The sequence below is a fragment of the Manis javanica genome, chromosome 4 (assembly GCF_040802235.1).
Source record: "Manis javanica isolate MJ-LG chromosome 4, MJ_LKY, whole genome shotgun sequence".
NCBI lineage: Eukaryota > Metazoa > Chordata > Mammalia > Pholidota > Manidae > Manis > Manis javanica.
This window is the reverse complement of record NC_133159.1, coordinates 124,364,131-124,390,573: the sequence shown is the minus strand read 5'-3', so window position 1 is coordinate 124,390,573 and position 26,443 is coordinate 124,364,131. Positions and strand designations below refer to the sequence as shown.

General features: G+C 46.2%; 1 protein-coding gene across 1 annotated transcript; it reads right to left on the bottom strand.

The window, feature by feature from the left end:
* Window positions 1-6,439: 6,439 nt before the first annotated feature.
* Window positions 6,440-24,138, bottom strand: LOC118973979 (uncharacterized). The gene is given in 4 exon segments (XM_037026701.2): window positions 6,440-7,498; window positions 17,467-17,757; window positions 18,532-18,701; window positions 23,985-24,138. Coding segments are annotated over 4 exon segments (1,674 nt in total).
* Window positions 24,139-26,443: the final 2,305 nt, after the last annotated feature.

Here is a 26,443-nt window from a genome sequence, read left to right as displayed (position 1 = left end):
AGCTGTGAGCACAAGCTCACATCTTGGCTCCACCATCTACCAGCAATCAATGGATAGTAATTTCTAATTTCTACCTCAGGGGCTGCTGAGGATTAAAGAAAATAATTCGTTTATTCAAAAAAGCATTTCCTTAGTACTACTTACTATGTGGTAGGCACTGTTCTCATCAGTGGGGATGAAACAAAAATAGAACACAGACCAAATAGACCAAAACCTCTGCCCTTACGAAGTATAAACTCTTGTTGTGGGTGCCGCTTCCATTCTGGCAAGGAGGGGGAACAAGGTGTAAAATGTGTACAAAGTATTTAATGCAGTGCTTGGAAGATAAAAATCATTCAGCAAGTGTTAACTATTATCGTTTTACCCATTAATACACTATAAACACAGGATCCAGTGAACTGTTTTTTCATAAATGAGTATACTCCATAAGACTATATTAACTTCATTTATAGCTGGGCACTATAAAACCTATAAAAGAATACAGTATGTATCAAGAACCAAACCCAGGCAAAACTGGGAGAAAAATTTTGAGTCCTTAGTCTAAGATTTTAAACACAGAGCTGGTCTCTCTGCCCAAGTGTACTCACACGCCAAACAGAAGTGCAACTTTCTTCCACTTTACCAAGAAGGCAGAGGTGTTTCTTTAAAGCCTTACTTTCCTTGGTTGACCCAGTAGAAAATACCAAGATTTTGTATTTATTCTCTAGAACATTATTCAATTTCACCTACCTTTGAAGACGGGGAAGAAAGAAAAGAAGAAGGCAATTTACAAAGTACACTTGAGAACTCTAATACCAGCTGGCAAGTGCCAGCTCTTCGCCAAAACAGGAGTTTGGGATGGCGTGTGTGGACCATCGCAAAAGCAAGTGCTAAAAACCAGCACAATGAGTCAAGGTTTATAATGCAACCTTCAAAGTACATCTGTCACCAGCTCTGAGCATCCATTCAAATTAGGACATTGCACCTGAGTTGACAGTAGACATTGCTCCTCTAAACTAATGTTGTGATGTGCCACCTACAACATACATGTAAAAATTGAGGGAAAAAAGTGTAAGAAAATTTTAGCAATCAAAAAACAGCAAATTAGAACTACAGCCTTTAATTACACACATACATACCTATTACACAATTAAAGTACCAAATGGGTACAATTTAATATCAAACACATATCAACCACCAGACATACAGAGAAGATTTCCCAAGGCTGAAGTCAGACCTATAGAAGTTCTAAGAACTGAAATAACTATTTTAGTCTCACTCTCACATAGTTCAACACAAAAGCCATCATGAAATGAGAAGCAGTTTGCCAAAGTATGCTAAGGAAAAATTATTCCCTAATGCCTTCTTTCTGGGTTATCTGATTTCCCATTTTCCCTTCCTGCCTTTTTCTCTCTCTCGTCTCTCCCCCTTCCCTTTTGATGTTGGTACTTTGCTGATACCCCAAACCTACCAGGAAATCCAGCAATGGATATGCCTTTACCAATAACAGCAGGTAAGATTACAGGTGTCATCATATACAAAAGACCTGATTTTCTTTGCTTTATGTTTTATGCCCAAGTTAATATTTGCAATAATTATTATTACTCAGTACTCTCCTAGGTAAGAAGGAAAACATGAGGCAACTTAAGACATAATTCTTGATTTCAAGGAGTTTACAATCAAACTGAAAGGACAAACTAAACACATATGCAGGAATTAACTAAGACAACCCCAAGCTTTTCTCCCTGGGCAATAGTCTGGTCCAACACGGTGGGGGGAGGGGTGTACAACAACACCAGTTAGTGGGGAAGAGTCACCTTCATGGGTGAGGCTGGTATTCTTTTTAATCCTGCAGAAGATGACTTTCTCCTGGAAATCACTGAATTAGATGATCTTTAAGACCCTTACAGCTTTAATTAAAATTTTTCTCATTAACTACTAAATTGTATAAATGAGAAAGAACAGTTTCCCCACAAAATCCACTCTCCTCTTCTCCCTAACATCAGTTTAAGACCACCACTGACCCACTGGATCAGGCCAAAACCTTGGAATCAACTTTGACTCCCCCTTTTAGAGCAGGACACCTTTCCCCACAGCATGCAGTCCATTCACAAATCCTTCACAACATGCCTAACATTTCTCCTCTATTCTATTGCTTCCACCCAGCACCGGGGCCTGTATCCTGTTTCTCTTCTCCTCTACAACCTACTCCCTGCACAGCTGCCAGAGCCACCACTGTAAAAATAAATCTGCTTCCTCTGCTCTATCCATCCCAGGTCTCACCCCTGCCCTTAGCATGAAATACAACATCTTTACTAGAACATACAGACCACACTAGCCTCCTTGCTGTTTCTAGAGCACACTGAGCACAGTCCCATCTCAGGGCCTTTGCACCTGCCATCCCCCCTGATGGGCTAAGGCACTCTTCCCCCAGATGGTCACGTGGCCTTGATCCCTTACTTCATTCTACGCTGCTCAAACGTCATCTCCTCAGAGAGGTTGCTCTGACTACTTCTATCTAAAACTGTACCCTTCTCTGTAACTCCTTAGCTCCCCTGCTCATCCTGCTTTGTTTTTCTTTATAGCACTTGAACAACTAGCAATTATACATTACACATTTGTTTATTTTGTTCCCACATTAGACTATAAGATCCTCAAGGGCAGGAATGGTCTTTTTCGTCAATATATCCTCAGTGCCTGGCATAATAGGCAAAAAAAAAAAAAAAAAAGTTGAATGAATTAACTTATTCAGCAAAAACCATAACTGACGGAATGACATCACTAAGAAGAGTGGTCGGAAACTGTAGGAGCACACACTGGCGGTGTGTTCCGAGGGATGAAAACGTGGACGACGACTCCAGAGTGAGGAACGTGGGCCATAAACGTGAATGGGACAAGAGCGGAGCACGGGTGAATCTGAGGGGCTGCCGTTAGCAGAATTACCTCCAAGGCCAGCAGCCGTGAGGAGCCTCCGTCTGTGCTGCTAACCCCTTTCATGGTCACTCCTCCAGGATCCTGTGATTTTAGCCTTCCACTAGCGGTTCCCCATCTTATACATCCTCAAGCAGTGACTTTCTTCCCCCTCACAGCCACATGCCCTTAAAGAGTAAACTGTGCTCACCAGCTCTATTTCCCAGCCCTCCAGGTTCATCCGCAGCCCTTGGCAATCCAGCTTCTGCCTAGCAACTCTACTAAAACTCTCCTTCCCAGGCCAATCCCCTTACTGCCCAAACCTCTTCCCAGGTTTCACTTTGCCCTCCTTCTAGGCCTCATTTGTCAAAGCTGACCATACTCCCTTGTCCATGAAACCGCTCCTCCCTCGGCTTCCTCCACACCACCCTCTCCCAGGGCAGTTCTCTGCAACCTGCAGTCTTCCCCCGTCTGCCCCTTAAATACTAGTGCTGCTCAGAAACGCTATTTCCATCTCCCCTGCTCACTATATTGTCCTCTCTGGGCAGTTTTCTCCGTTCCTATGGCCGCAGGCTGTAAGAACAGAAGCTAGCAGGGGCTTACCCACTCTTTATGCCCCAGTACAAATGAAATAGGACACATTCTTTTGGGTCACTGCATGCTGGACTCCTAACTGGGGGTGGGGGAGGGGCACACTCCCCTCCCCAGCAGAATCTGAGTATGGGGTGAGGAATGGCACATAAACGGCTGAAACTCCACATACCAAAATCCAGGCAAGGCACGTCCTCTCACCACTCAGCCTGACTGAAAATCACTGTTGCTGAAGACTCAGATTTATCTCTACATATGCCATTTTCCCACGTATATATATGCATGTTGTCTTTTTGCTTAGGAATCTCCAAGTGGGTGTTCCACTCCAAACGCAATATACCCCAAATCAAATTAATTACTTTCATCCCATAATTTGTTTCTCCTCCTATGTCCTCTATTTCAGTTAGCAGCATCACTGTATTCCCAAGCCATCCAGACCTTTCTTTTTCGACCCCTTCTCTCCCACAACTTATCAATTACAAGGCCTCCCTCGGTGGGGCTTCTCAAGGTGGTGCCCTCATTTCCATCCCCAGTGGGACTGTGCTGGCGCCCACCCTCCTCATCTCCCATGGAGAACATGGCTGTAGCCTTCTGACCCATCCCCCTGTTCCTAGTCACCCTCATCAATCACCTTTCACTCTGCTGACAGAATTATCTTTCTAAAACAGAGGTCTTGCCATGACATCTCCCCATTTTGAAACTTTCACGACTCCCTAGAAGCTACAGATGAAGTGTAAGCTTCACAACATGGCCCCGGTGATCTTGGCCCCGTCATTCCCAGCCTCCCTTTGCGCACCCTGCTCTTCCTCAGCCTCGGACCGCTCACCACATCTCAGACAAAGGCACAGACTTTCACACTCTAATGTTTTTGTATGAGTCTGGAGGGTCCCCAACCCCACCCCTTTGTCCATCTGCAAAATTCTATTCATTCCCTAAGGCTCAACTCAAATGTCACTTCTGCTGTTTAGTCTTTCCCGATCCCCATCCCCACCCTCCTTCCCTTGAATCAGTCACTCCCCGGTGCTCCCATGGTACTTTGTTCAAAACCTCTAACATGGCATTTATCAAGCAGGATTGTAGTTAGTTATTTACTCTTCTGTCTCCCTTCCTAAATTATGAGCTCTGTGAGGAAAGAGGCCACATGATAGTCGTGTTTGTAGCCCTAGTACCAAAACAGTACCTCCGAGTATGCCAGAGAATAATCATGCAGTACACGTTTACAAAACACAACCAGGAAAACCACTGAGCTTTTTAACCAAGAGAGACAAAATGAGAGGGGTATTTAACACCTTTAGCCTGAGAGATTAAAAAAACAAAATAAGCAAAACAAAACTTAACCAACTGCTACTTGCCTTCAAGACGTGAGCAGCAAAGACTGATACTGTTCAAGCAGATGGAGAGAATATTACTTTTCTTTTTTAATTTTTTTCATGTTTTATTATATTGTTTTTTAAGTCCCTCTTTTACGTTTTTATTTTAAGAGAGATACCCATTTTCCAAACACTAAGATGCATATTTGTAACTGAGCTTTGTGTTGCACTGGGGAAGCCTTCTATACAGTCATCCGTTCTTGGAATACAGTCACATGCCCATTGACAGAGGTGCCAAAGTTCTATGGGAAATGTGGAAGACATGCTAATGCTGTAATGCATTTGCAACCGAGCTTTGTTATCACTGTGACTGGTAAGTTATCGTGTTCCCGTGTAGTACAGTTTGCAGTCGGGCTTTCCACTCTCTGAGTTCACATTTCCAGTAAGTTTTATCACCATATTTTCTGTCAAGTCAATAGACATAGTTGCTGTCATTCACTATTTTAAGACCACCATGTCTACTCAGGACTGTATATAAACTCCATCATGAAGGCTAAGATTAATGTAATATAAAAATGGGAAGTTTGTCAATGAAGAAATAAAATAATACTTGCTGACAGTGTGGTTTCATCTTTTACAATAAAATTGCCTTGTCCTGAAAATGTCTGAGGCAAAGATGTTTACAGTGAAACTACCTGGAGCTTCCTGGGACAAGCCTTTTAGGAGCCTGGATAGCAATGAGGGCAGGTTACCTGATCTCAACAGGTAACGAGGTGTCTTTACAGAACAGAAGTTCACATCACAGTGGGCCATCTCACCTAGAATTTGGAGAAGTTAGAAGCAACTGCTGAACAGAGAGTAAGTTAGAATTTAGCAGTGGCTGAGATATTGCTCAGGCTCTTCCAGTTTATGAATGTGGCTTGATGAAATATGATGGGCCCATAAAGGTAATTCCCTTTTAGATTAAAGTGGCCCATGGGCATTCTCTCACTGGTGTTGGAAATCTAGTATAATTCATCTTGTTTAACCTTCTGCTGCCCCACTCAATTCCCTTACCTGTGATGAGCTCATTACGTCCTAATATGCCTCAGCTGTGAAGAAAGGCTGGCTGGAGTAGGAATGCCCTACACATGTTTGCTTACAGGCATTCATGGGTGCTTTGCAAGGCTGCCATCCTCCTTCCAAATAGCTGGAAAATGAGACACCAGAAAGTTCCATGACTTGCTTGAGATCATACCTCAAAACTAATGGTTGTCCCGGAGCTCAGAGCTGAGGGTACACTGCCTCTCTTCTTGAAATAAAGGCCAAACTTCTTGTGTTGTACGTCTAGAGATTCTAAAATGTCCTTCCCTGCTAAGTGCATTTTCCAGGCTGTTCTGGAAGCTGAGGTCAGGCCCCAGGCGAGCAAATGGCACTCCAGAATCCTACTGCCTCCAGACTTCCAAGCACCAACAAGGGGCAGGAGGCCAGCAACCAAGGAGATAGCAAGACTTGCCCTTTAAACCAAACATACTACCAAATGCAGAATAAAAATAGAATGTACAAGATTTCTTGAAATACATGCACAACCAAACCCAGCATAACTTTCCACTCCCTGGCAAGAGGCAATGTGTCCCAACAAGTTGGGTGAGGCCACTGCCCAGTCCCCGCTACCCCCGCAGGTAGGTGGCCCCTGCAGTCTCCTGCCCCAGGGCGTTGATATGCGGGATGGCACCGGCCGTGGCTGCCAGCTTCTTGCTGAGGTTCTGGTTCACCATTCCCAGGTGGCGGCCGTTCTTCTGTGCCTGCCATAAAGACCTCTTGACCTTCTTCACCCGTTCGCGGAGCTGTTTGTTCAGCTTCTCCAGAGTGGCCACCTTCTGCTGCAGTTTCTTGATGTGGTCCTCCTACTCAAACAAGGCCTTCTGCACTGAGGAGCACATGAGCCTATTGTCTTCCTGGATCTCCTAGTCACTGGGAAATGTCACCAGTTGCTGCCCTTGAGAACAGTTGGAAAACTGGAAAAGGCTGGAAAACATACTTCTGTTCTCTTGAGTGTCTGGAAAGATGGCATCTTGGAAATTTACTCCATGAGGCAAGAGGTTATAATTTTCATCCATCCTCAGGAAGAAGAAATACGAGTAATCCTGGACCACGGCGTGGGAGTGACACCAGAAGTAGCCCAGGCCCATGAAGGTGAGCCTGGAGCCCGTGGGCACCTCGAGCATGCTGCCCCATGCCTGGTCGCACAGCATCTCGACCTCGGTGGAGTAGAGGAGCCCCGCCTCGCTGGGCTCGTAGTGCCACGGCAGATAGTTGTAGAGGCCGCGCACCTCCCGGTGCAGCGCCAGCACCTTGGCGTATACGATGGTCTCGGCCAGCTCGGCGCGGCAGCCCTCGCTCAGGGGGCGCCACTCAGAGGGCAGCTGGCAGGCGCGGGTGGGTGTGAGCCGGCCGGCCAGGCAGAGCGCGGTGAGTAGGAGCGGGCGTAGGATGCCAGCAGCTAGGTGCCCGGGGGCGCTAGCCTGGGCGCATGGCGGGGAGCCCGGGCGCGGGCGGCGCCGGGGAGCCAGGCCCGCCGGGCGGGGAGAGGCAGCCCCACGCGCCCGGCAGCTCCCGCGGCTCCCAGCGGGGCGGCGCTCTTGCAGCCCGGCGCTCTTGCAGCCCGGCCCTCGCCCGCCACGCTTTAAAGGGATGGCGAGGGCGGGCGGGCGGGCCACCGCCGCCTCCTCAGAATATTACTTTTAAGGAAATTCTGTCAGTAAAACACCTTGTAGCTCAACCCCGCATCTGCAGTGACAATGAAATAGTGTTTCTCCTTTGAAAAGTAAGTTAAGGAAAGGATATACAAATACTGTGCTTCTGAGGTTAGCACAGACTTGAAATGTTTTTAAAAACTTTAAAGAATATTTAATATTGAATATTTTAAAATATTAAAGCTGAATCACTATGTTGCACATCTCTAACATGTCAACTATACTTCAATAAAAAATAAAAAAGTAAAAATAAAATGAATCAACTTTTAATCCATATTCTTTCAAGATGGAACCTATTTAATACATAGAACTTATTAAATAAATGCCACATTAATAAACAGGTTAGATATCTGTCTTATAAAGATTTTAGCAAAAAATTTCATATCACTTCTAAAGATGTAAGAATATTTTCATCCTAAAAATCAAATGATGTACATTATTAAATTATAATGCTGTCTGGGGTTAGGGGAGCCCAGATAGTCCATGTTTTTCTGCTGACAAATGCAGTTGAAGCTTGTTAAGAGTTCATCGGGAGGGCGTTCTTATCAACTGAATACAGAATTGAAAAAGCAGTGAATTCCAAGAAGTAGCTTTCTTTAGCTTTTCTTAGCATTGCAAAAAGATGTAAAAGTGACTATATAAAATGTTTGTTTTGTCTGAAAAAATATCATTGTTTGACTATTCGCAGACTACAGGGAGATTTGCAGTTAGGACAAGAGACGATATTTCTAGGGTGTCAGTGAATTGAATTGAGTTTGCAAAACTTTGTAATTAGGTTTGCCTGTAGGTTGCAAATGCTACTGTGGTATGAAGGAGTAATTTCTTTTTCAAAACTTTTTTTGGCAGTTTCTTTTTGTAAATATAAAGATGTACAGAGGCTAAATTTCAGTCAGAAATAGATTTCTGACATGACTCCTTTAGAGGCAGAGGCAAAATCTGGCAACAAGATGCACATGACATTTCAGTGAAGAGAGGGAAGTAGACCAGAAGGCTGGTACAATCTAGGTGGAGGCTTGGGGTGGGGGTCAGGGTCTAGGCAAGGGAAATGAGGAGAGGGACCAGTAAGGAGGGGACAATTCACACAGTGACTCAGAGGAAAACTCCACAGGTGCTGAGGAGCAGACTGGACGTAGGGGATAAAGATTTCCAAACCTGGGTCAACTGGGGAATTGGAGAATTGACATATTCCCCAGTATGTGGGTCCCATATATGATATTGGGTCCTTGAGGTAAAGGGAAATTTTCCATTCCCTTTCAGAATTTTCTCAAATTTCAACATAGTTCCAAACAACCAACCCTAAAGTAAGATCATGATCTATGGATATGGCTACTTGTAGCCATATTTACTAGATGGCTAATTTAAATTAAGTCCAGTCCTCTGTCCTGGTATTTTTCTGTAACCATCCACCTACTCATCCACCTATCCTTCCTACAAACACTCACTGAGTACCTTCTCTGTGCTGGATAGTCATCTAGGGGCTGGGAAATAGGAGACGAACAGCTGACCTCAAGGAGCTGATACTCTGGGGACAATACATGCCTAACACTACGCCTTCTGCAAAGTAAATACTCGAAATAATTTTTCTGGGTTAAACTGAGTAATCTTTATTGAGTATTATTAGTTCAGAATAAATAAGAACTCAAAGAAAATATCTTACATATCATCAAGGAAATTCTCACCATAGCATCTTTAAAATATACTGCAATCAAATATTTTTCTAATTTTAAATCAATCCCATTTTTTCCCTTCTCATTGTTGACCAAATTTACTAAGAAAAACTTTTAATGTTTAAAAATGTAACAAAACTGTTCACAGAAGAATAGAAATGCAGGGTGGAAAAGGTCATCACAAGTCAGTAGTTTGGCCTCCAACCCGAATTTCAGAAATCCCCGTGTGCTATGCTTAAGAGTCCTCTGGGCAATCTAAAATCATGAAAATAAAACCAAAAGAAACAGTTCTATACCCTACGCATTTGTCACAGTACCTGCAAAGTAAAACAGGGGCAAGAAGAGATGATATATAAAAATTTAAGAATCTTAGGTGAGAGATGAATTAGCTGCTCTGCCAAATTTATGGTGACTGAGAGCCACCTGCTGGTTAGTGGCTAAAGTTCAACTACAAAATGTTAGGGAATCCAGTTTACCGTTTATTTATAAGCAGATTCTTTATTGCACAATGCACTTTTGAAAACGTTTACAACCAGAATGAGCAAAAGTCAACAACAGGCTTATGTATTATGAGGGAGTGTATACTATTTTCAGTAACAACAGCCCTACGTGTTCTCTTAACTTTGTTCTTCACAACCAAGCACACTTAATTGACAAATCCAACAATTTGCATTTAGGCGTTTGGCATGACCAATGATTTCTCTCTCTGTCTCAACTCCACTATTTCCCCTTTATTTAACATATGTTTCCATTCTCACTCATTTTATAAAATTAAGATACAGTGGAGCAAAATATTTACTTGATTTTGTAAATTAATACAGTTCCATGGACAAAGATGCAAGTCTACTAAAACATAATTATTAGCTACCAGGCAGTGCCACCAATAGCAGTACAAATGTATCTTTGTCAAATCCGGCTCTAAAAGACTGTTTAAAGGTGCCAATGAATAACGTACATACATTCAAGATGAACAAAAGCCAAAGACCATGCTTGTAATCATCATTTCCACTCCAATAATCTTGCTTTTTATTGTATCAATTTATCTAGTCCATTTCTAAAAACTCAAATTACTGAGACAGGGGCCCAGGCTTTTAACTAGGATATCCTTTCTCTCTGGGGGCAGCGCCTAGGAATCTATAAGCCCCCTCCTGATGTTTGTGCAACCAGCTGGGCACCAACATGCAGAGTGGTATGGAAATTATCAGTCTAGAAAGATAGGACTCAAGAAAGCATACAAGAGGGAAAATATATTGTACAAATTCTGCTCACCCTGCAAGGGCCATCTCAAGTCTCATTTCTGCCCTGGTCTCAACTCCCTCCACCTCACATAGATCTCCCTGTTTTCTAGTCTTCTTGACCATTTATGGCCCATACCACACAATTTAGCACTCAATCATAAACTATCATGTGTCATTCTCTGATTGTTTTGTGTAGGATAAACAGCCTCTCCAAGTGGCATGCCATTTTTGGATTCCCCTCTGCTAAGATCAGTGACAACACATGGTCAGTAATGTTTCTAAAGCATTTTACAAAGGTATATAAATATATGCCTTCACATATATTTATCTCTTTTGATCTTCACCATATTTTGGGAAGTCATGATTATCTGCATTTTAGAGAAAATGAAACCAAGTAAAAATTCAAACCCAGGGTTCCTAATCCTAAACCCTTTGTTTCCTTCCGGAGAATTACACATGCAAGTTAGCAGTATGTTGCTTGAAAGTACAGAGGTACTAAGGGTGCAATGAGCAGGAAGGACAAAGTACTCAAAGCCAGTGAGAAATTAAACAAATAAGGATCCCTACAAGGCAGGATATCAAAGTCAAATGAAAAAAGGCCTGGGACAAAACCTAAGGCAAAAGATGAGAAGACCTGAGCTCCACTTCTCTCTCGCCATTTACTCACCGCAGGCACCATGACTTCTCCAAGAATCAGTCTCCTCTTTGCCAACCAAAACAGGTACCTCTCCTCTGCTTACCTCTGAAGATTATTATAAGGGTCAAACAAAATAATATATATGAAAGTGCTTGGTAAATAGGTAACAGAGGGAGGAAGAAATCAAAAACACTTTACTTTCAATAAAGAAGAAAACACTTTTTTTCAGTGTCTTAAATGTTTTCCCTTATGAGAAGCACAAGTTAGAAAGCATTGAATTGGCTTTTTAAGAAAATCAACATAGTTATCTTACAAAACAGTATGTATAGGTAACTCATCTTTCTTCTTCCTGCTTATTCCTAGCCTGGAATTTCACTCCTTTTTCAACTACCAAATGATTTATATAATTTCAAATTAATACATACAAGGGCAAAGAATCTTTATTTTCCCTAACTAGTCACAACTATACCAGTAGTTAAGGACAGCAATTTAAAACAATATACCATTTTTTTACATAGAAGATCAGCAAAACCCAACAAGTTCTGTAACACCCACTGACAGCTAATGTGTAGGGAAATGGTCTCTCTCACTTACTACTGGAGGGACTGGAAAGCACTACAACTTTTAAGAAAAAGACATGGCAGTAGCTGTTAAATTTTGAACACGCTTACCTTTTGTCCCAGTAATCCCCCTTTGGGGACTCTGTCCTACAGAAATAGAAGCCACATTCATTATGGGTATTTACAGAAGCATTGTCTGTAATGGCAAAAAACTAAACAATTCTACATCCATCAAATGGGGAATGGCTAGACTTATAGTGTGGAATAATGTTACCATTGAAAAGAATTTGTGAGATCTATTAGAGGATTGTCCAAATTTAAATGAAAAAAGTAAATTAATTATGTATAGTACAATTCTTTTTTCTTTTTTCTTTTATTTATCTATTTTTTTATTTATTTTCATATCATTAATCTACAATTACATGAAGAACATTATGTTTTCTAGGCTCACCCCTTCACCAAGTCCCCCCAACATACCCCTTCACAGACACTGTCCATCTGCATAGTAAGATGCTGTAAAATCACTATGTGTCTTCTCTGTGTTGCACAGCCCTCCCCGTGGCCCCCACGCACTCACTATACATGCTAATCGTAATGCCCTCTTTCTTTTCCCCTGCCCTTATCCCTCCCTTCCCACCCATCCTCCCTTGTCCCTTTCCCTTTGGTAACTGTTAGTCCATTCTTGGGTTCTGTGATTCTGCTGCTGTTTTGTTCCTTCAGTTTTCCTTTGTTCTTATACTCCTCATATGAGTGAAATCATTTGGTAATTGTCTTTCTCTGCCTGGCTTATTTCACTGAGCATAATACCCTCTAGCTCCATCCATGTTGTTGCAAATGGTAGGATTTGTTTTTTTCTTATGGCTGAGTAATATTCCATTGTGTATATGTATCACATCTTCTTTATCCATTCATCTACTGATGGACATTTAGGTTGCTTCCATATCTTGGCTATTGTAAATAGTGCAGCAATAAACATAGGGGTGCATCTGTCTTTTTCAAACTGGAGTGCTGCATTCTTAGAGTAAATTCCCAGAAGTGGAATTCCTGGGTCAAATGGTGTTTCTATTTTGAGCATTCTGAGGAACCTCCATACTGCTTTCCACAATGGTTGAACTAATTTACATTCCCACCAGCAGTGTAGGAGGGCTCCCCTTTCTCCACAACCTTGCCAACATTTGTTGTTGTTTGTCTTTTCGATGATGGCGATCCTTACTGGTGTGAGGTGATATCTCATTGTGGTTTTAATTTGCATTTCTCTCATGATTAGCGATGTGGAGCATCCTGTGCCTGTTGGCCATCTGGATTTCTTTGTTAGAGAACTGTCTATTCAGCTCCTCTGCCCATTTTTTAATTGGATTATTTGCTTTTTGTTTATTGAGGTGTGTGAGCTCTTTATATATTTTGGATGTCAATCCTTTATTGGATCTGTCATTTATGAATATATTCTCCCATACTGTAGGACACCTTTTTGTTCTCTTGATAGTGCCCTTTTCTGTACAGAAGCTTTTTAGCTTGATATAGTCCCACTTGTTCATTTTTGCCTTTGTTTTCCTTGCCCGTGGAGATATGTGCATGAAGAAGTCACTCATGTTTATGTCCATGAGATTTTTGCCTATGTTTTTTTCTAAGAGTTTTATGGTTTCATGACTCACATTCAGGTCTTTGATAGATTTCGAATTTACTTTTGTGTATGGGATTAGACAGTGATCCAGTTTCATTCTCTTACATGTAGCTGTCCAGTTTTGCCAGCACCATCTGTTGAAGAGACTGTCCTTTCCCCATTGTATGTCCATGGCTCCTTTATTGTATATTAATTGGCCATATATGTTTGGGTTAATGCCTGGAGTCTCTATTCTATTCCACTGGTCTGTGGCTCTGTTCTTGTGCCAGTACCAAATTGTCTTGATTACTGTGGCTTTGTAGTAGAGCTTGAAGTTGGGGAGCGAGATCTCCCCCCACTTTATTCTTCCTTCACAGGATTGCTTTAGCTATTCAGGGTCTTTGGCGGTTCCATATGAATTTTTGAACTATTTGTTCCAGTTCATTGAAGAATGCTGTTGGTAATTTGATAGGGATTGCATCAAATCTGTATATTGCTTTGGGCAGCATGGCCATTTTGATGATATTAATTCTTCCTAGCCAGGACAATGGGATGTGTTTCCATTTGTTAGTGACCTCTTTAATTTCTCTTAAGAGTGTCTTGTAGTTTTCAGGGTATAGGTCTTTCACTTCCTTGGTTAGGTTTATTCCTAGGTATTTTATTCTTTCGGTTGCTATTGTGAATGGAATTGTTTTCCTGGTTTCTCTTTCTATTAGTTCATTGTTAGTGTATAGGAAAGCTACAGATTTCTGTGTGTTAATTTTGTATCCTGCAACTTTGCTGAATTCCAATATTAGTTCTAGTAGTTTTGCAGTGGAGTCTTTAGGGTTTTTTATGTACAATATCATGTCACAATTTGACTTTTTCTTTACCAATCTGGATTCCTTGTATTTCTTTGTTTTGTCTGATTGCCATGGCTAGGACCTCCAGTACCACGTTGAATAACAGTGGGGAGAGTGGGCATCCCTGTCTTGTTCCCAATCTCAGAGGAAAAGCTTTCAGCTTTTCACTGTTCAGTATGATGTTTGCTGTGGGTTTATCATACATGGCCTTTATTATGTTGAGGTACCTGCCCTCTATACCCATTTTGTTGAGAGTTTTTATCATGAATGGATGTTGAATTTTGTCGAAGGCTTTTTCAGCATCTATGGAGATGATCATGTGGTTTTTGTCCTTCTTTTTGTTTATGTAGTGGATGATGTTGATGGATTTTCAGATGTTGTACCATCCTTGCATCCCTGGGATGAATCCCACTTGGTCATGGTGTATGATCCTTTTGATGTATTTTTGAATCCGGTTTGCTAATATTTTGTTGAGTATTTTTGCATCTATGTTCATCAGGGATATTGGTCTGTAATTTTCTTTTCTGGTGGGGTCTTTGCCTGGTTTTGGTATTAGGGTGATGTTGGCTTCATAGAATGAGTTTGGAAGTATTCCCTCCTCTTCTATTTTTTTGGAAAACTTTAAGGAGAATGGGTATTATATCTTCTCTGTGTATCTGATAAAATTGCAAGGTAAATCCATCTGGCCCGGGGGTTTTGTTCTGGGTAGTTTTTTGATTACCACCTCAATTTCTTTGCTCATAATTGGTTTGTTTAGATCTTGTGTTTCTTCCTTCGTCAGTCTTGGAAGGTCGTATTTTTCTAGGAAGTTGTCAATTTCTTCTAGGTTTTCCAGCTTCTTAGCATCTAGGTTTTCATACTAGTCTCTAATAATTCTTTGTATTTCTGTTGGGTCTGTAGTGATGTTTCCTTTCTTGTTTCTGAGTCTGTTGATTTGTGTTGATTCTCTTTTTCTCTTAATAAGTCTGGCTAGAGGCTTATCTATTTTGTTTATTTTCTCAAAGAACCAGCTCTTGGTTTCATTGATTTTTTTTCTATTGTTTTATTCTTCTCAATTTTATTTATTTCTTCTCTGATCTTTATTATGTCCCTCCTTCTGCTGACTTTAGGCCTCATTTGTTCTTCTTTTTCCAATTTTGATAATTGTGACATTAGACTATTCATTTGGGTTTGTTCTTCCTTCTTTAAATATGCCTGGATTACTACATACTTTCCTCTTAAGACTGTTTTTGCTGCGTCCCCCAGAAGTTGGGGCTTTGTGTTGTTGTTGTCATTTATTTCCATCCTAACCATTTTCAAGTGTCCAGTTCAGTGGTTTGAAGTACATTCACACGGCTGTGCAATCATCACCACCATTCACCCACAGAACTCGTCGCATCTTGTAAAACTAAAACTCTGTACCCATTAAACACTAACTCGCCATTCTGCTCTGCTCCTAGGCCCTGTCAAACACCATTATAATTTCTGCCTTTATTATTTTAGCAACTCGGAGTACCTCATGTAAGTGGGATTATGCAGTATTTGTTTTTTGTGACTGTCTTTTTTCACTTAGCATAATGTCCTTCTGGTTCATCCATATTATATAGCACATTACAGAATTTCCTTCTTTTTCAAAGCTGAGTAATATTCTGTTGTATGTATGTACCACATTTTCTTTATCTATTCATATGTTGGTGGACACATAATGACCTGGGTAGGGGTCTCCACCTGCCCTGACTCCTAAACCCCAGGGTGAGGAAAGACCCAAAGAGAATGTGTGGCTCATTCCCTGGTTCCTGGGAGCAACTGACTGAAGCCATCTGAGGAAGGGGCTAGTGTTTACAAACCGTCTCCAAGGAGATAAGATTCTTGGAGCCACAGAGATTTTGAGAATAGGGCAAGGGGTCTGGAATATTAGCCAATGGTTTCTTATCTGCATTTCAGGACCCTCAGCATATCTAGAACATTGAATTTTTTGTGAATGAATGCTTTCCTATTTTATTATATGTATTCCCTTGAAGCAGTCTCCCATCTCTCATGCAACTGAGTGGATGAGAGACAGAAGGTGGACAGTGATGGGGTCTGGGATCCTAGGGGCTGCTGAGCTGGTGCAGCCGCAGCAAGGCTCCGTGAGCATCATGCTGTCATGCCTTGGGCTGGAATTTTGTGACCTGTGATCTCAACACTGCTCAAGAGTTCTGGTGGGTGGTTATGTCTCTGATAAACAAGAGAAATGAAAATTAATTTTTACTTAGGAAATATAGCGTGAGGAGAAAGCTGTTCCAAAGCATAGGGTACAAGCATGGCAAATGTCAACAGAATATTAATGAGGGTTCTCTTGGCTGTTGAGATTAAAGCGACTTTTAGTTTGTTTTTGAGACTTCACATTCACTACAAAATCTCTTCACTAACCTCAGATTGCTTTCCCCGATTTTAGAAGTAAATATGCAACAACTTTTTCAATGCCAAGGTCAAACGTGTTTCAGTTTCACTGCCCCTGCTGCTGGGCTGGAGTGGGGGGGCGCTCATACACTGATGTTGGGAGGGGACAGTGGTGAACCCTTTCTGGAGTGGAAATGGATGGTGTCTGTGAAAACATTATATACGCCCAGCACACACACACTTATGACGGTGTCCAGCAAAAGAGGACTGGTTAAAGAATTAGGGGATGGCCGATGCTTGGTCCGAGAGAGAGAACCCAGAGCCCAGTTGTGTGACCTGCTCCCTAATTCCACTCTACTTGCAGTGACATCATGCGGGTCACTTGAAGTCAAGCTGTGGTAGGAGTATTTACACCACAGGAATTGACAGATGCCACAAAGGAAGGCTTCCCTCCCCACCACCCTAGAACTGTTGTTAAACGAATGACAGCACATTCACTGGCAGGAATTCTGTGCAGGTGTTCAAAAGAATACCACAGATCTCAGACCTGCACTCAAGTGAAGATGGCAAGGTATGAGCCAGTAAGATCTTTGCTGTATATTTTTACAAATAAATAAACAGTTCTAAAAATATGGGTATATGTAAATGCCTTTATTTTAATGGAAGGCATGATAAGGAACTGTTTCCAGTATCCACTTTTGGGGAGAAGCACCCAATTAGGGTGGGAGGTGACTGGTTTTCATTTTGTACCTTTCTGAAACATTTGAATTTTTTCTATCCTTAGATATTATTTTATTTGTTTTTTTAAGGCACATGGGGTTATATACAATGGGGAAATGATATCCCACTTTTGTTTTTCTTCTTTGTGCCCCCCACATTGAAACGTCCATGCCCTCCAGGGAGTGGCCCCAACAACAGGGCCTCTGAGAAGCCTGGGGGCTGGATTACCTGGTGATGATGGCCAGGTGGGGGGGTTCATGCAGGCCCCCATGAAGAGCACCACATTCTCATGCCACATCTGCCAGTAGTTCATTACTTCTTTCTTAAACAGCTTCAGGTGGTCCTGGTTGTGGTGGTGCATCTCCAGCAGGCGGATGGCCACCTCGCCGTGCCAGCAGCCACAGTGCACCCGGCCCCAGCGGCCCTGCCCAATGGGCTCACCCAGTTCCACCTGCTCAAAGGAGATGTCCCACTCCTGCAGGTACACGCTGGTCTGGCTGGCCTTGTGAGAGATGGGGCCCCTCCACGGCCGGCGGGGGCTTGGCAGGTCATCCACCTCATCCTCGTTGTCTTCTGCCTCTGACTTATTGGCCTCGGGCTCCTCAGCCTGGAGGGAGAGGAGGCAGGAATGGGGAAGGGCAACGGATTTGGGCTCAGCCAGCTTCCCTTTCTGTGAGCCCAGGCCAGGAAAGGCAGGAGAAAAGGGTCAGAAACCTGGTTCCATCAAGCTCTGTGCTGGCTTGCTGCAGACAGTGAGCAGGTCATTAGCAACGCAGGCCCTCAATATTGTCTTCTGCAAAATATGGCATTTGACCTTCCCTTGGCACTCTAAGGTCTACCTGTGAGTATCATTCATTGGCTGGAGAAGAGTGTTGCATAGAAGAATTTAACTGCATTTATCCTTTCTGGGTATTCTTCTGTGTAACACAGTTTCTGACCTTACTCCAGACAGGATTAAACCAGTCTGCTAACATCCTCTGAACCACACTGTACTGCAGGGAGCCAGGCTCAGTTGACACTTTGGTTCAAGGGTCAAGGCACTGGTTCGTGGCCCTGTTACAATCAGAATCACCAGGGGAGCTTTGGTAACATACAGATGCCTGACCCTCAGTGCAGACTGACTCAACTAGCACCTCCCAGACTGGGGTCCAGGCCTCTGGGAATTAAGAACCTGCCTTTGCTCAGAGCAGAAAAGCAAAAGGAATGTGTCTTTGTTGTATTGCATATTGTTCTTACCTGCCCACACACATCTGCCCATACCTGCTGTAGAAGGCACCTGAGAGGCCCTGGCCAGACAGGTGCCCACACATTTCCACATGCTGAGACGGGCAGAGAGAGGAGAGTGCAGACTTTATCTGTGGAGCACACCACCCCTACTTACCTCTGCTCCATAATCCTCCAACATGTCTGCTTTTGGCTGGTCATTGAGCCTAAGAGTAAAGCAGGGTTTGTGAAGGAGACCCTGAGGGTGGGCTGCTCCTCTTAGCTGGGCAGGGAATTCCCTGGGAGAGGTCTGAGTAAGGGCCACCAGGCCTGGATCCTTACTCTGACCTGCTTGGCAGGGGAAAGGCAGCCAGGATGCTGTGTAAACAGTCAGAAGGCTGAGAACAAAGTCTTCTCTTCTCTGGCCTTGGCCTTCTCCAGACTAACCTAAGGGTAGGGCGGGGGTGAGGGGTGAGCAGTAACTACCAAAGACCTTTCAAAGCTGACACCCATAGGTGCTGAACACATGCATAGCACCTGAAATTCTACTTGTGAAGTGACTCTGTCACTTCCTAGCTAGGTGACTGCCATTTCTTAACTTCTCTGAGGCGGCTTTCTCATCTGCATGTTGAGAATGGCTTTGATAACTACTTGCTGAGGGAGTGTGAGTCCAGTGCTCAGCATGGCCTGACACAGAGAGGGGGCTCCCAACACAGGAACTATTTCTAGCAGTTTCCTCTGAGTGCCTTTTGCCTGCCCCTCCTGGGTCATGGGACAGCTCCAGGTTCACATACAACCCCACCCAATGTTGAATGCACTGAGAGGAGGCAAATAAGACCCTTCTGGCTGACTTCACTGCTCCAGAGGGTCAACTAGCCCGAAGAATGTCCCATCTGGCTGTCCCAGGTTCATGACAATGTCTCGAGTGGGACATCAGAGACTTACAGGTGGGGAAGGGAGGGAGTCAGGGATGTGGGCCCAGCTGTAATGAGTCCCCAGGGAAGGGGGGCACAGCACAAGATGCCTACCAGGTACCATCCACTGCGTCAGGGTGTGGGGCTGCCTGTGGAAATGCTGAAATGTCTGGAGGAAACAAAAAGCAAACACACAGCATGAGACCCTCTTCCCACTCCCCCCACAGGGCGCTATCTTGTAAACCCAGCAGGGAAACACGCAGGGAAGGTTCCTTGCCTCGAGGGCTGCGTGCACACTCTGCAGGCCACTTCTACTCCTGAAAGGGAACCTGGACGGGGCCCCTACTTGGCTTTGCCACACGGCTCTGTCCCAGGGAAAGACTCCAACTACACGAGGACACCTCAGTTAACACCATTCCCCTGTGGCCCAACTGCCCCCAGAAGCATGTGGTAAAGCAAACTGGGTATTTTTTCCTGGACATGTGGGCCAGACCCTCTGCTCAGAGGCAGAAACAACCCTTCAAAGTACTGATACTCCCTCCCTCAGGCCAGCAGGGGGTGAAGGCAGGCCCCAAGGTGCCTGGTTAGTGGCACTTGGTGCCTGGCATGGCTGCTGGGAATTTCTGGTTGGAGCCAGATGTCCCACCCCTCAGTTCAAGACTTGGGTCACTGGTGAAGCATCTCTCAAGGGAGAAGCAGAGATGCACAGTCCACACCTCAGGGGGCCCCAAGATTGGGCAGCTGGTCCTTGAGCCTGTGAGTTTCCTCATTTTAGCAGTAAAAGTCCCATGTCCGGGGAACACCAGACAATGGTCAGCCCGGTGTGGAACCAACATGTTACAGGCGAAACCTTCTACGGCTACTTTACTGCCTGCCTCCTCCTGTTCTCTCTGGTCCCTCTAAGGAGGCTGGCAGCCCCAGGGCTGGGTGGGCCCCTTTGCCCCATCCTCTTTTTTCAGCAAAAGGAGAGAGACTAGAGGTGGCAGTAGATCGGGCTGTCAGCAGCCTCTTCCTGCCTTCTAGGACAAAAAGCCTTCCCACTTGGCCATCAAATCTCCCTCAGCTCCCAGGTAGGGCTTTCTCCATGGCTGTCCCCTACAGGTCATCTGAATCAGAGGTTCTCATCAGCTCTGGGACCTCAGGATTGGAGAATCTGATAGAGCTGTGGGCCTTCTTAGGCACCCGACATCCTGTGCATAATTTCCAGGGGGTCCTGGGCCCTGGAAGCCTCTGCGAAGGCCTCCCCCTGACACTACCACATCATGCCCACACACCACCAGGGGCAGGGAGGCCTGACGTTTCTACCCATCCAACGCTGTGGTTTCCACAAAAGATGAGCATGCATACAGTTGGGGGTAGGCGTGTGGGCTGCAGAGAAATACCCCAAGTGGAAGAGTAAGTGTCTCTGAAGCCTCAGACTTTTCCTTCGACATTAAGAGTGTATCTTTCATTCTGATCCAAAATCCAGCCCTCCTCCCCTCCCAACATATCTTTAGAGCAAGACAGATCCTTCTGGAAGAAGAGCTATGTTTCCCCAATGCTTCTGTATACTCTCCTGTATACTATCCAAGAGATAGTAACCTGGGGAGGCTCTTGGAGGGGCACTGAAACAAAATGGGTGTGAAGCCAGAGGCAGCTCTTCAGGGCAAGTCCCAGGCCCCTGCCAGCCTGCACATGCCTGGGCAATGCCATATGGATGGTCTTGGGTGAACTTAACAAATACTCCAAGTCACTCACATAATAGGGAATAGAAAAGCATGGCCTAACCAAAACACCACGACTTCAAGACAAATCTATTTAACCAAGGAAAAAAACAATTAGTTACACTCTGCCTACAATACGTGGAACCTGCATATGGCTAAATTAAGAATTAAAGTTAAAGAGAAATTATACTAATGCTTGTCATTCAGCTAGGGAAATAAGGAATAAATGTATAAACTCCTCAGCGGCAGGAATATGGACAAATGCAAAGGTTGGCACACAGTGGGTGTGCAAAACAACTTTTCTGAAAGAGAATCAATGAACTTGTCTTACCAGGCTGAAAGATTTCCTTTACCCTTTCAAAAATAAAGATGCATTTCCAACCGTTGCCAGCAGATGACACTGTGCAAGTAAGGCTCAGGAAGGTGAAGCCCACTGAGTAAAGTGGAGCCTGCAGACCTTCCCAAACTGGTGTCCCCTTCTGTAAGATACATTAGCAGCCTCCTTGTCATGATGCAGGGCAAGGTACTATGACAGACGCTTGTAAGGCAACAGCAAGGTCTCTCCTCCCGTTCTGTGAACTGGGTTTCTGCCACCTCCTGGCTGTGTGACCCTGGACAAGTTGCCTGCAATCTCTGTGCAAAAGGCTAGACAGGACGGATGCCAAGCTAGCTAAGGCACTTCTCCTGTGAAGGGCCCTCCTCCAGGCTACTCTCCCTGCCCTCTTACCCAGCCTCCACAAACAGCTGGCTCTCTAAGTAGGTGGGCATGAGCCTAGAGCACCTCTGAGGTGCCCAGGGACAGGCGCCCAGGTGGGCTGTGCAGGGTGGGTCATGGCAAAGGGCAGTTAGTGGAACCATGCAAAGGACTCACCTGGAAAGATAAACTGCTGTCTATGATGAATGAAGCAGGCAGCTTTAAACAGAAGAGGAGATGAGTCACTCACAGAGAACCGCAAATGCAGCAGGGGAGGCAGGCACACAGGCAAGGGCTCTGGAGAGAGGGGCTGGTTACTGGGTGTGGGAGTGCAGCCTTCCCCAGGTGGGCTTGGCCAGGACACAGCAATGAGTGCAGGAAGGAGGAAAAGAGCCAGGAGTAAACGGGTGCTGGCAGTGGCAGGAGCCCCCAGGAGTAACGGGGATTGCTTTGGAGGACTGGGGTTCACCTGGCTGCTGAGCCCCGGACAATTCTGTTCAACTCCCAGGCCCACCTCTCTGCAATGTACAGGAACCCAGGAGGTCGAAAAACAATGGGGAGAAAAACAGTGATTCTAGAAACATTAAACTGTGCTGTGTGTAGAGGCAGGGTCCTCCTCAGCTCCACAGTCACTCCCAGAGGTGCTGAGGTCTCAGCGACTTGACTTCACCATCAAAAATAAACAAGCCCTCTCTTAAGGGCAACTGAACGGGGCATGCTGGGGATCTGGACTCTGACACAGCACACTTCTAACCTCAGTTCTACCACTGACAAGGGGCTCTGGGACCTTGGGAAATTGGCTACCCCCTCCAATTGTCCTATTATAAAAAGGAGTTACAAAAACCTTTCTCCATTTTTATCCTCAAAGATAAGCTGAAATGCTCCTGCATGGTACAGGTGGGTGGACGGTAGGAGGTATTCCATCCCTGGGTTAACTGCTGGGCCAGCCCAGCCCCTGGCGCTGCTCTGACCAAAGAGATAATACATCCTGGAGAGAGGGAGTGCCCTGTGCAGGGGATAGTGATGGCCCAGTTTGGTGCCATCAAGGGAAGCTGAGAGGCTCTGGCTGACATTACAAAACAAACTTTTTCTATGGCTATTGTTTTCCAAACAGGCCCTTCCTTGGGGAAAAACCCGAACTAGGAGATTTAGCAAAAGGCCCAGTTTCAGAGCATAATGACAGAGCAGAATGGGAGAAGCAGTAAATCAAATGGGCTTGGGTGATGCAGGAGATGCTCAGCCATGTGTGCATTAAGGCAAAGGGCAGGCAAAGGAGAAAAAAGATTCCTACCAAAACAATCTCTCACCACCTCCAAAAAGTCCCTGGAATTCAGGGGAGATGGGCCCAGAGAAGCTGCCAGGCCTCTGCCGGCTGCATGTGGTCACAGCCAGGCCAGAGCTGTGCCTGTCGTCCTAGGCCTGGAGCCCCAGGGCCCTGCGGCAGGTGAGCCGGACTTGGACTCCCAGCTGGAGCTGGCAGTGAGGCCTGGACCCAGGGCACACTGGGGTGCCCCAGTGGCTGCTCCTTCCTCTGGGCTGCCAGCTGAAATACACCAAGGACCGAGGCTGACTGTGAGGAGCTGCCAGGCAGGCTGCGGCTGTGGCTCAGCCCTGAAATGGGCGAATGGACCTCGCCCTGCTCCGTGGACAGGTGGGGGCTCCTGGCTCTTCAGGCCCAGGCAACAGCTGGGCAGAGGTGGCATTAGAAGTCAGCTCTGGCTCCTGTTTGCCCCAGCAAACCCTCCCCTGTGGGGTTCCCTGTTCTCATCCACACAGTGGGGGTAACCCGAACTCCAACTTCATGTGGTCTCCTGCTTTATGGAAAAGGGAATGAATGCTCCCCTTTGAGCAGCTTGTCCAGATCACAGACTGGGTAAGTGTCAGAGCCCCAGATTCTCTCTCCCAGCCCTTCTGGGTCTGCCCTGGCTCCCTGTGCTGCCTACCATGCTTCCAGGGAGTTCGGAAGCCCAGGTGAGTGAACAACACCCAGGAGAAGCCACCCCATTCACGGGAGGGCAGCGTGGGGACCACATCAAGAACCCACGCTCTACATCAGGCTGACTTGCTTTGATCCTGGCTTTGCCGCTTACATGCTGTACAGCGCAGGGCGAGCCACCTCCTTTCTTGGAACCTCAGTGTTCCCATCTGTCAAATGGGTGCAATAGCACCATCTGCCACAGGGCTGTAACCACGTTTAAATACTTCAATGTATTTGGGCTCAGCACAGTGCCTGGCCCCCTGCTCTTAGTGGTGACAGTGTTTGACCTGCTGGGGTGTGACTCTGTCCCTGAGGATCTGAGAAAGCCCCGAGGCGTGGTACCTGGAAAGCTGAACCTGCCTTCCTGCTGGCTGGGTGAGGGGTTGGCTGGTGTGGTGGTGCTGGGCGGGTTGGACGATGTCAGGAAGGGCACCGGCGAGGAGGGTGTGGAGGACGTGGTAGAGGACGGGTTGCTGCTGGAGTCCAGGTGGTTCATGGCTGCGGGGGTGCTCTTGCAGGGCCAGAGACACCGCAGTGGGCGGGGATGGCCGCTGCCCTGCCCACCCCCACTGAACACGGGGACACTCTGATGGGTTATGGGTCTGACATCTGAGGGAAGGATGGCACTGAGAGCCCCTCACCTAGACACCCAGCCCCCAGAGGACTCCTGCTCGTCTTTCTTCAGTTCAGACACACGTTCCTCCTAGAAGCCTTCCCTGAGCCCTGCCGGGACCACATCCCTCCTATCTTCCCACAGCTCCTGGCACTTTCCATCAGGGCACTGGAGCTGAGGTTTGTCAACTGCAGGCACATTGAGCAGTTTTCTGAAGACTGTCGTCCCCAGCACACCGTGTGTCCTGTGAGAGCAGGGGCCATGTCTGCTCATCTCACACCCTGTGCCTGGCTCTGAGCCTGACACATGGAAGGGTTTTTTAAGAAATTAAATTCAGACTCTGACCAGTATTTACTTAGCGTGTGGTACATAGTGGTACCTCATAAATGCTCCTCCGTCTCTTCTGCACCTAGTGGTTTTGGTCCTAGCAAGGCCAGAGGACCACCTGAGAGGGGCTATGAGGGGAGTCTATATTGGGTGGGACCCTGAACCTGACTGGTGTTTCCTAGACCCAAGCCCCATTCCTCAATGGGGAATAGGGAATTCCTTGGTCAAAAAAGTTGGGGCCAAATTAGGTTGAATAGGCTGACTCTAGAACCCACCGAAGTTACCAGTGGGCCATACCAGCCAGGGACAGCCACGGCCTGGTGCCATGCTAAAGTTGGGAGGAGCTGCATCCACTAAGCCCTCACTCTCCAAGCACCTAGACTCTCCGTCCTGTCCCTGTGTTCAGGCCAGCTGGGAACAGGGGAGTGGCTATGAGGCAACTGGATTCCAGCTCCCTCCCTCAGCATCTGTGTGAGTTTGAACCATCACTCCACCTTTCTGAGCCACAGTATGTCGTCAATACAGAGAGGGTATCAGCTGTCACCTCATAAGGTTGCTCATTCACTCACCATTCAATACAGACATTTCCTCACCACTTACTGTGTGCCAGGCTCCAAGGCGGCTGCAGGGACCCAGCAGAAGCAGAACAACACAGCCCTGCCGTCCTGGGCACCCCCACCGCGTGGGGAGCCAGGCAGACAGGTGACGGCCACATGTGACATCAGGTTGCTGGGAAGGGAAGCCCCTTAGGCTGTGTCCCTGCAAGGCCTCCCTGAGGAGGTGGATGGTAAAAACGAGTGTTTCATGTGGGGCAACAGTGGGCACAAGAGCCCATCTGAGCAAGGAGCCAGGAGGGTGGCCTTTGGAGAGAAACGGGTTAAACGCACAGCCCTCAGCCGATGCCTGGCACCTGTGAGAACTCAGACACTGTTAGCCTGTCTGATGACAGCGCCCACAGGGGTGATAGTGGAAGGACAATACCCAGCCACTGTCCACAGTGAGGGATGAGACAGGAGCACCAAGAACTGTGAAGGTGGAGGGCTAACGAGTGCATGCAGGAGGGGCTCACGCAGGAGGAGCGACTCTCAGTGGGGTCTGAAGACCTGGCGGGAGGGCGGGGTGGGGGCAGGATATCCACATGGACAGAAACTCAGTAGCAAACGTGCCAGGGCTCGAATGGACAGAATGTGAGCAAGGGGGTGGGGAGGGGTATAGGATGGGCAGTGCACTTGGCGTAGCCAGAGAGGAGAGGGCAGGCGAGAAAACCGTGCTGGCTTGGTGGGGGTGGCCGATCAGGGGCTGCTGTGCCTGCCCAGGAGCCGTGCCTCTCAGTGATAGGCTGGACAACAAGCACTAGTTGACTAGAGGGAATTACTCCTGACAAGCACTTTCACGAACATTATCTCATTACCTTTACAACCCTCCGTGAAAGATTATCCCCACTTAACAAAATAGGCAGCTGAGGCTCTGAGAGGTGAAGGAACTCTCTCAAGTTCATAGAAGCAAGAAAGGGAAAGGAGGGACTTGAACTCAGGGCCGTGGGTCCTGCCCCTGCCCACTTGGCCTCTCCATTCCTGGTGGGAATGCCCCCAACAGAGCAGAAACACAATGACAGGCGGAGAGAGGCAGGGGAGAAGGGGTCCACGAGAGTCGCCGTGTCTGGAGCAGTGGTCTCCTGTGCTTGACGCTGAGAGGTGGGCCTGGACCTTCCCAGAGCAGCTCCTGAAGCTGCATCTTCAGGGTCCCTGGTGTTAACTGACCAGGCCACTTGTCTCTCTTCTCTCTGCCACCCAGGCTGGCCCAAGCCACTGAAGGCCAGCCAAGGCCACATGCTCCTCAGCAGGGTGGCAAGTGCCTGCTA